Source organism: Oratosquilla oratoria, chromosome 41, assembly GCF_046742065.1.
Source record: "Oratosquilla oratoria isolate Oo_2021 chromosome 41, ASM4674206v1, whole genome shotgun sequence".
NCBI lineage: Eukaryota > Metazoa > Arthropoda > Malacostraca > Stomatopoda > Squillidae > Oratosquilla > Oratosquilla oratoria.
The window spans coordinates 12,136,381-12,147,637 of NC_134817.1; the positions used below are offsets into that span (position 1 = coordinate 12,136,381).

At 40.2% G+C, this 11,257-nt stretch overlaps 1 protein-coding gene across 1 annotated transcript in view; it reads right to left on the reverse strand.

Annotated features, from left to right (window-relative positions):
• Positions 1 to 517: 517 nt before the first annotated feature.
• Positions 518 to 11,257, reverse strand: part of LOC143020966 (uncharacterized) — a 137,665-nt gene continuing 126,925 nt past the window's right edge. Inside the window, exons 2-3 of the mRNA XM_076178016.1 lie at positions 7,893 to 8,060; positions 518 to 2,879 (exon numbers count right to left, since the gene is read on the reverse strand). Of these exons, the coding sequence (XP_076034131.1) occupies positions 2,659 to 2,879; positions 7,893 to 8,060 (389 nt within the window). The 3' untranslated portion in view covers positions 518 to 2,658. The remainder of the gene's footprint in view (positions 2,880 to 7,892; positions 8,061 to 11,257) is intronic.

The following is an 11,257-nucleotide window of genomic DNA, read 5'->3' on the forward strand; positions in this document are numbered from 1 at the left end:
TCAGAACCAATCGTGTCCACTAAAACAAGCACATCCTTGAATGTCACCTTGTCCCATCTAAAAATCATATCACCCACACTAAAAACTAATGTGAAGAGGCATTAGTTAAAAATGCATTTTGGGATCAAATAAAAATTACATAAATAAAATTGTGCCAAGCTCAACATTTATCTTGTCAGTATAGCTGGAACTACCTTACTTTCAGTATTTCAAGATTCAGTACCTCATACTGAAGTTTCTGTAAGATTCTGAGGCACTAAGCCATTAACTGGACAGCAAGTTATTTACTATATACATTTATATATAAACAGTGTGCATACATACATCCAAATACATATTACATAATATATATATACATATATCTATATATATCTGTATACCTATATTATATACATATATATATATATATATATATATATATATATATATATATATATATACATATATGTATATATACATATGTGTATATATATATATATATATATATATATATATAATATATATATATATATATATATTTAATGCATATGTATATGAAAATATCCATATACACAATGTGTAGTTAGGGAAAGAAAAAATATGAGACCTCAGGTACAAAAGAATATTACATATCGGACTAACAGATGCACTATGCTGACCCATGACTAAACAAGAAAACGTGTCAAAGGTTAACCTTCACTTATTTTTATACCCAAGAGGTCTGATTTTTTTCTTCTTTTTGCTAATAGTATACACACAACCCACAGGTGCACATGCCCTCTAGAACCCTACACATGTTCAAAGTTTCTGTCAAACCAGTTTGACAAATGGGCTTGGTCAAACTAATTCAATGCACACACACATGCCAGATGAACTCCACACATTCTCAAATAATTTGTTGAAAACCAATCTGACAAATAAATCTGAGTGTGTGTGAGCTTCAAACAACACCTCTCAGCATGACACCTTCCAGCCAATGCTTGGCCCCTTCTTGATGTCCCTCTTCGAGGTGCTGAGGTCATCCCTGCCTCACCTCCTTTGTGTGCCTCCTCATCCTTGTTGGGCCCACTCCCTGAAGGAACCCGAGACTCCGTGCTCTCATTTGCATATCAATTCAGAAATCAACTTCACATTGTTACAGTGGGAGGGTTGCCATGGCAGGGGCCGGGTGGGAATGGGGGAGATTAGGGTGGGGTCGGCATTGTGGAAGAGGGAGTTAATGTGAAGGGGGTGAGAAAAACAAGAAGTGAATGTGGACAAATGGTTGTTAATAAGGAGTGATGATAAGATGAGAATACAGGTTAGAGTAATGGGAGGGCACAAAGACATGGTCTGATGAAAGTGCGAAGGAAGGAAGGGGTGGAGGAGAATGAATGGAGTGATTGTGCCTGTTTGGGGAAGTATTTCAATATGCACTTTGCCCTTGGGGAACACCTGAGAAAGCCCCATAGGGGATAGATGAAAGGGAAGGGTGTTCCTTTGGGGACTGATTGAAAAAGACAAGGGGAATTGGAGAGGGGATTTTTGTTTGAGCGTATTTCTGGGGCAGTAGGTGTTGGAAAGGGATATTTCTTAGGGGAGGGGTATTGGGAGACGAGGGGAAAATTTTCTTGAGGGTACCCTCTGGCAGAAAGATGTCACAGAATTAAGAAAAAAATAAATAGAAAATAAAATAAAATAACCAGGCAAGAACAACACCCTGTCGGTTCAGTTTGGTGCCAAACCCTCACAATGAGCACAGCGTGGCACTGGCACTCAGCATGTGAGGAAGGAGCTTGCAGAGGGGATGAGCAGGCAGGTGGTTGGGCGGTGCTGGGCCAGAGAAAATGGGTGGTGGGCAGGAGAGACTGTTTGCTGGCTTTGCGGTCATGAAAGGAGCGTGGGGTGCTGGCTGCTGCCACTGCTGAGCGGGCTTGCTTGTTTGCTTGTAGGCAGGCAGGTTTGAGGGCTTGGCTGGCTGGTTGGTTGGCTTGCTTGCGGGCGGAGGGCTTTTTGCCAAAAGGGACAACAACTAGTCTGACTACGCAAGTGAGGGTTCCTGAAGAGGGGTTGTGTAGATTCAGGTTCTCCTCCTCCAGGTGGGTGTTTGTTGCTGTAGGGCAGTTACATCCTGTGGATCTTCCTACTGACAATCTTCATTTAAGTAGATGATGTCAGTCCTGATAGGGAAGAGGATGTTATTCCTAGTTGGTAATACAGTACATCGTCTCCCCCAGTAAGGTCCTTCTATTTCTTTTATGTCTTTGAAAGGGGAAGGCAGGGAAAACATGACTCAGATATACAGGTGTGGCATATACAAAAATTGCATGGGGGGGGGAATTAAAAGGTATTGGAAAAAATATATATCAATAAGAATCAAAATTTGAACTTTGGTGTCAGCTGGGTTTGGCCAAAGTCCCCTCTTCTAGCCAGTCCCAAGAAACAGGTGAAAGATGAAACAATAATTTCATTGCCCCAAGTCTCCCTTGCAGGAAACCTCTGGCTCGCAGATAACCAGCAACAGCCACTGCCAGAGAAAGAGAAGGGACCAAACTCCTGCAGGACCTTCACCTTCAGCGCCTTCTCCAGGAACCCTCAGTGGCCCAGACCTTCGCTCACATCAGTTCCACCCCTGGGTAATCAGTCTGGACAGCCTTCCTTCCACTCTCTCTCTCTCTTTCTCTCTTTTTCCTCTTGCTTCTAATAGTTGTTCCTAGGCACCAGCAGAAGTGCTAAGGGCAGCAGTAGAGTCAGGATCTGGGCATTGCTGAAGGAGACGGCAGCGTTGCATTCATCGCCTTTGCAGGCGCACACCCACGACCGTGTGTTGTAGCCGCTTTTGTAGTAGCAAGACTCATTTTCCTGGTTCTCATGTTCCTTGTAGCCGCAACTCCTGTGGACTCTGTTTCCGGCCGGGTGCTCTGTGACAGTAGCAAAATAGGAGACATGAGTGGGAGGTAGGGGTGTGTGAGAGAGAAAAGGAAAAAGTAAAGGAAAAGCAGGAGAGAGAGAGAGAGAGAGAGAGAGAGAGAGAGAGAGAGAGAGAGAGAGAGAGAGAGAGAGAGAGAGAGAGAGAGAGAAAGGGAGAAAGAAAGAAAGAGAGGAGTGAGAGAGAGATAGAGAGAAAGAGAGAGAGGGGGAGAGGAAATCACAGACAATTAATCTACATATTATGCTAAGATGGATATAAATACTAAACAAGAAACAATGAATGATGGCCATGATCTGATCTATTTCTTCAATCTGGTGACATACTTTCTAGATTCATTCTGGTTTAAAGGTAAAAGCTAGGAGCTTGTATGAGTAGACAGCTCTAGATGAAGCTAAAACCTTTGCCCTATGTGCTAAGATAGCCATGTCTTTGGCAGTTAAGCCCCATCACACATTCAAGATTCTCATCATATGTTATGCATTTGAAAAGTTAGAAGACGATTTCACTTACAGTATTCTTGATTTCCTTTAGGACAATTCAACAATGTGTCTAATGTTTGTATAGGTTTAGCTTTTTTAGCTCAACATTCATCTTCTCAATATATGACGCTAAGGTGATCTGACATTAGCAGATTAAAAAAAAATAAAAGATTCTTAAGTTGTTTCTACTCAAACTCACTTGAATCACAAATGAATGACAGGGGCTTAAAATTGACAACTGCTGGGACCCAATTTCGATCCAGATACTGTAGTTACAAAATGAGAAGAAAGTTAATTGATAACGGCTAACATCATACGATTCCCTTCAGTTCGGGATGCAAATTCCCGACTAAACAAATGGAGTCTATCAATTGTGACCCCTTTCAAAAACAGGGATCAAGGTAAAGCTTACTTAACAATGACATTCTATCAAGTGTTGGCAGCCATGATACCAAGTCTTGCCCCATTTCCCAGAACATTTCATTCACAAGTTCAAATCATATATATTTTTTGGACTGAACCTTTCTGGGAACTGCGACATTTGTTACCGTGTTTCTACCCAGAGGTAACTAGACCCCAGGCTGAGAAGTACAGTTAAACCTTGCTTAACGAGCACCTCATGTAACGAGAAAAAAATTGCTAAACGAGCGATGTTTCGTGATTCGTATGCCCGATGCGAAGGCTCCTTTCTACTTAGGTAGACGAGTCACAAGAAGCGTCTCCTTGTGACTCGTGGCTAGCTCACTCTCGTCTGCTTCCAGGTCAGTGTTGCCACTTCTTGAAGTTTTCTACTAGATCATGGATTGTTTTACTCCGACCTTTGAGTTTTGATTTGTTTTTAAACCCAGTAAATCTTGCTGTTAGAAGTAACTCAGGTGATGAATGCATAGAAAATATGCAATATTACACCCATAGCAAATTCAATTATAAAACCATGATTATTATTCTGGACTATTGTAACACCCTTTTCTTCTATGACATTTCCGTAGTAAATCGCGTGTTTTCGAGTTATGCCTATTTTCTTTCTAGCCAATCATATGTAATCCATGAGTGTCACGTGACTCTGCCAACCAACGTTTCTCTTGTGGGGCAGTGACTCCCACCTTTAGTTTGAACACGGTGGCTATAATGCTAGGTTATGCATGTGTGGGATTGGGTAGGCTTGGTTAAGTTTGGTTTAGTTGGTTAGATTAGAATTACCCACTCATCGTTTATTTTTCCACCCAAAACCTCCAACTCCCATATCACAGGTTCTTGCTTCCAAAATTGTGAAGGGGAGGGGGTAGCATACCTCGAAAACAAGGCATTTCTGACAGAAATTTCACAGAACTAAAGAGTCGTAGAATCGTTCACAATGGTATAAAACTCAGTTTCTATTTCAACTCTTTTAATATCTTGCCGGTATAATTGTAGAGGGGGGTGCTAACTCAAAAACACAAAATTTTCGACGAAAATATCATAGAGGAAAAGTGTCTTAGAACTGTCCAGAACAGTATAATTTTTTTTTATCAAAGTTTCTGCAAGTGAAATTCTGGATATTATCCCACTATGTTGTAATTAGTGCATTGTAGTAACTAAATGGATCATGAAACGCAAATTGGAAATGAAACAAATGTTAATGTGGTAATTGATTTGTGAAGAAATAATGTGTCATAGATAATTTTGCTATATACGTTCAGTATGAAGCTAGTGATGGGAGCTGGACACGTATCGTACATATAGGGAGTGAATGTTCTGTGTTCTGTTCGTGTTACCGTGAAGCTCGGTTATCAGTCTGTGTTTAGCGTTCGTTCCGCCAGCATCTTAGTGTCATTTGTGATCGTACATTTTCCAAACTTGTGGTCAGACGCATTATTTGTGATTGTTATTCAGTGCAAAGTTTAATAACCCTTGCAACAATGCCACCGATGGGAAAAAAAACACAAGAAGACAGGGATAATAGAAGATAAATCACCGTAGAAGTGAAACGTGAAATCAGTGAGAAGCGAGAACGAGGTGTGAGCGTGGCTGACCTAGCACGCACATACAATAGGACATCAACAATTTACACTACCCTCAAGAATAAGGACAAGATTAAGGAGATAGATGGTTCAAAGGGAGTAATAAGAATATGCAATGGCTATGTATTATTGACAATGTTGAAAGCTTGCTTCTTATATGAATAAACGAGAAGCAAATGCAAGGCGACACTATTAATGATAGCATAATTTGTAAGATGGTGAAAGTAATTTTCGAGACCTCGTTAAGAAAATGCCAGGAGCAGCAACGGACAAAAAAGCATTCAAGGCAAGCCGTGGGTGGTTCAAGAAGTTTAAAAGAACCAGTATCTACAGCGTTGTGAGGCACAGCAAAGCAGCAAGCTCTGACACAAAAGCAGCACACAACTTCATCGGTGACTTTAAGAAGCTTGTGAATTCTGAGGGTTACTTGCCGCAGCAGGTTTTTAATTGCGACGAGACGGGTCTTTTTTTGGAAGAAGATGCTTAAGCGAACCTATATAACAGTGGAGAAGGTATTGCCTGGACACAAGCCAATGACAGACTGTTTCACGCTGCCATTTTGTGTTAATGCAAGCGGCGATTTGAAAGTGAGACCGCTGCTCGTTTACCATCCAGAAAATACACGAGCCTTCAAGAAGTGTAAAGTCCAGAAAAACGGGCTAAGTGTAATGTGGAGGTCCAACAGCAAGGCTTGGGTGACACGTGACATTTTTGCTGATTGGATCAATGAAATGTTTGGTCTTTCTGTGAGAGAAAAAAAAAATGCTTGAGATAAGCCTGCCGCTTCATGTCTGGCTTGTTATAGACAACGCTCCTGCCCTTCCTCCAGGTCTACAAGATGGCCTCCTTGATGAATTTCAATTCATCAAGATCCAGTTCCTGCCTCCCAACACCACTACTTTATTCCAGCCCATGGACCAACATGTCATCTCAAACTTTAAGAAGCTCACGCTAAAGCGCTCTTCAAGCGTTGTTCTGAGGGGACCAATCTCATTTTCAGAGAATTTTGAAAAGACCACTTCCACATCGTTGCCTGCCTCAAGATGATCGACAAGGCATGGGAGGAGGTCACCAAGAGAACCCTTATTTCGGCTTGGAAGAAGCTTTGGCCGGACAGCGTTGTCGAACGCGACTTTGAGGGGTTTGAGTCAGTGCCTGTGGAGCCTGTAGTCGACGAGATTGTGTCTTTGGCCAAGACCATGGGGCTGGAGGTGGATAACAACGACATCGACGAGCTTGTGGAAGAGCATAGACAGGAGCTGACCACCGAAGAGCTTATGGAGTTGCATTCTGTTTCACAGCAAGAAGTTGTGGAGGAGATTTCGTCAGGGGAGGAGGAGGTAACAGCCTCAGCAGAGCAACAACCTTCCAGTGCAATAAGGGAGATGCTTAAAGCATGGGAAACTGTTTCATCGTACATTGAGAAGTATCACCCTAATAAGGCAGTGACTATGCGCATTACAAATTTATCTAATAATAATGCTGTGCCACATTTTCACCAAAATTTGAAGCGTAGACAAAAACATACGTCTCTAGACAGCTTTGTAGTGAAAAGGGATTCCAATGAAAATGGCACTTGTGTCAATGTTTCAAAAATATTTATAGTGAGTTAGTAGAGACTATCATAGCAGCGAGTGAAGAAGAATTTCCCTTGGTGGAAGATTCTCCTTTACCTCAATAATCTTCCCCACTGTCTTCGTCTCCCTTACATCAGGAACTACTTTCTTTTTTTTCGTAAATTGCAATAGGATTTATATCTATTTTTATTCTATTTTACCAATTATTTATTCTTTCCTGGGTTTATTTACGGTGCGTTATTTTTATTTTATTCTATTTTATGCGTTAATATCAAAGAGCTATTTTAGATATTACTACAAATTATTTTTTGGGTCTTTTTTCTTAAGCATGGGACTCATTATCGTATTCTACATTGATTCTTATGGGAAAATAGTTTCGCTTAACGAGTGTTTCGCATAACGAGTAAGATTCGGGAATGAACTATGCTCGTTAAGCGAGGTTCCACTGTACCTTATTTAAGGACCTTGTCGATATCTTTCAGAGCTTAGTGACACCCCTATGGACCAGAGTCACTTGGCACTCTTTTACGATTGACGATTAATCTCCGAAAGAAAAGAAAAGAAAAACACTAACTTGTACTATCTTTCCGTTCTGCTGTCCTCAATTTTTTCCTTTACCACTTCTCTGGTGGTGTGACAATGTCTCAAGGTTTATAATTGGTTATTGCTAGCTTAACCCATTCAACTCCGATGACAAGATGTCTTGTCATTTGGTCAAATAAAACAAAAAATCATAAAACACCAAAATGTTTGATCAAACACCAGAAAAATATGACGTCAATCCTCGCTTCGCTCGCAGCGAAGCGAGGACTGACGTCATATTTTTCTGGTGTTTGATCAAACATTTTGGTGTTTTATGATTTTTTGTTTTATTTGACCAAATGACAAGACATCTTGTCATCGGAGTTGAATGGGTTAACGAGAACCCATAAAAGACTTGACTCACTTTCTCCGAAGTTCATGTCGAGGTGCATGTCGACCTTGCGGCAGAGTGTATACTCGGGCTTTCCTTTCACGGCCGGACACTCCTGCAAATGTTCCTTGGAGTCAACGCTGATGGAATCGCAGTGTTTTGACTTGTGAGAGTTGCAGATGTAGCACTGCAGTCCAGAGCCTATGAGATAAAAAACAATAATTAGAGGCCGGTGTCAACATCAGGGAGATGATAATGCAAGAGAAAGAGAGAGAGAGAGAGAGAGAGAGAAAGAGAGAATAATGGCAGTATACTATATTGATAATAATACATACATATACCAAAGTTTTTTTCCCCCTTACAAGGGAGGTAGCTAATAAACAAAAACAAAAACCACTCCCATCCATTCCATCCCCACACACTCCATCCCAATCCACCCCTCTCCCTCCCTTTTTTCTTGGCTCCTCCTGGGTGACGGGTCATTCCTGCATCTCGCCCACTGCCCTGGGTCAGAAGCAGTGTCGCAAGACACAGTACATATACAGCAAGGCCACTTCATTAAATCGGCGACCCCACTCTCTGTCCCCTCATGAAGAAATGGAGGAGACGGGGAGAAATCCCTTCGGGTTACGTTAATGTATTTCTCATAAAAGATGATGGGTGTGGTAATAATGGAGGCGATTGTGATGGTACTGATAATGCTAATAACATTAAGTAACATTATTCACAAAAATTTTGTTTCTCTTAATTTTCCGAGTGCTTCTAATGCAAAAATTTTGCGCTAGTTCCATATGTGTATTTGTTTTTCTTCTACTATCGACCGTTTTAGTGATATAGAAAATTATATCAATACGGAGAAATGTATGGGGTACGGAAAACACACTTATAATTGTCGCTTACAATTTTCCTTTTTTTCAGGTTTGTACTATAGATATTGACGTTCTTGACCATGGCTACAGGAGGATGCAGGAATTCACCAGATTCATCTGTTGCGTGTGTGGTTTCTATGTTGGAGCTAAGCATACTCTTACTCTTACTCCGCTGGTCTTCGGGCAACTTGGTGATCCATAACCGCTTTTGAAGCGTCTCGCCATGTCTTTCTGTCCTGTGCCACTTCCTTCCATTCTCTTGGTTCTATTCTGTATATCTGCACATCTTCTTCAATGCATCTCCTCCAGTCTTTTCTAGGTCGTCCAAGTGGTTGTCTTCCACGCACTCCATTATTGAGCACTTTGGCCATCTATCTTCTTGCAATCTTGTGACATGTCCTACCCATTTCAATCTTTTTAATCTTATTGCATTTTTAATATCGGGTTGTTTTGTTTGTTGTTGTTGTTGTTTTGTTGGAGCGAAGCATGTATCACATAAATTTTTGAAAGGTGCGAAGTACTGGATTACTTATAGATTGTACTTTGGAATGAGTATGGGTGACCAAGAACATCCATGGCCCAACATGTGATACGTGGAAGTTGTCGATCAAGTTTAGATTCATGGCTAAGAAGTGCAAGAAAAGCAATGCCATTTGCTGTGCCAAGAGTTTGGCAAGAACCATAAAACCATCACGACGATTGCTACTTTTGTATGATTGACATATCAAAGTACAGAAAGCAAAGGGTAGAAAATCCCTTTCCTCCCAGCATTTTATCCTCTATTGCACCTGTGCCACATGATACCTTACTGGTTCCATGGCCATCAGAAAATGTAAGTAAATCTTATAAAATTGTGAATTATATTCTTTGTAACAGAATCAATGTTGAAATCTCACAATCTGTTTTCTTGTAATGCGATTACACATACAATTCATATTTAGGTTCCAGTTCATAAATTCATTTTTTTCAGGTAGAGGATATGATGGAGGTCTCATCTGGAGTGTGGGAAGATTGTGGCAATGAAGAAATAGATGAAAATTTTGAGCCATGTCTGAGTACTCGCACACAATTTCCAAATCAACGTGAACTGGATGAGCTTATCAGGGACTTGGGCCTCACTAAGTCAGGAACTGAGCTTTTAGCATCTAGACTGAATGAATGGAATCTGTTGGGAGAGGACTGTAGATCAACAGTATAAGGGAGCGCCATGAGGAATTCGAAGTATACTTTGATATAAGTGAGGATCTCTGCTTCTGCAAAGATATTAATGACTTATTTACAGCTATTAGAATTGGTCATAACCCTGAACAATGGCGACTGTTCATAGATAGTTCTACAGAAAACCTCAAAGCTGTTTTACTACATAATGGTAATCAGTATCCATCTCTGCCTATAGCATACTCGGTACAGATGAAGGAAAAATATGACAATGTAAAAAGGCTTCTCGAGAAGGTAAATATGATGATTTTAAATGGGATGTTTGTGATGATTTTAAAATGTTCGTCTTCTTACTTGGATTACAGGGTGGGTACACCAAGTATTCCTATTTTCTTTGCCCATGGGACAGTAGGGCTGATAATGAACACTACCAGAAAGTGGAGTGGCCCCCTCGAGATGACTTCCAGCTAGTAAAACTCAATGTTATTAGACAGCCTCTTGTAGAGCCTGCCACAGTGTTGCTATCCCCACTTCATATAAAACTTGGTTTGGTCAAACAGTTTGTGAAAGCATTAGATCATGGTAGAAAATGTATTTCAAGAGATTAGTTTACTCTTTCCAAAACTATCAGAGGCCAAGTTAAAGGTGGTATATTTACAGATCCATAGGTAAGGAAAATGTTGAAGTCAATGCAACTTGAGAATGCAATGAGCGATGTCGGAGAGGCGAGGAGTATATTTCGAAGCATAGTTTATAGATTCCTTGGTAATAATAAAGACCCAAACTACAAGCAGCTCGTAGCAAAACTTTTAAGTTATAAGAACTTAGCATGTAGAATGTCACTAAAGGTGCACTTTTTTAATTCACATTTAGATTTTTTCATGGAAACTTGGGAGGAGTGAGTGAAGGGCATGGTGAGAGATTCCATCAGGACATTGCTGCAATGGAGAAAAGATATCAAGGAAGATTGGACACTACTACTGGTGGGTAAAGATCAAGTCGCTTACAGCAGCAAATCACGCTCATCAGTGAATTGTAGCGGGTTCTCATAACCGTATCACATACTTACATTTTCTCATAAAATTACAAAAAACTTAAAACTTAAACTTAAAATAAAACTTAAACTTAACATAAAAAATATAAAACTTACATTTTCTCATCAATTTAAAAAGGGAACACGGACAAAATATCAGCTACTATTTATAGAGAATGTGAATATGCTAAATATAGTATACTATCGTAACTTCATATGGTTTGCTTTGCATATAAAACTCAATTATCTTTTAAGATATCGAATGCAATTTTCAATAGTATTTCTAAAATCAGGAGAGAAAACATTAAAATCACTAAAGACAGAGGAATAGTGTCACC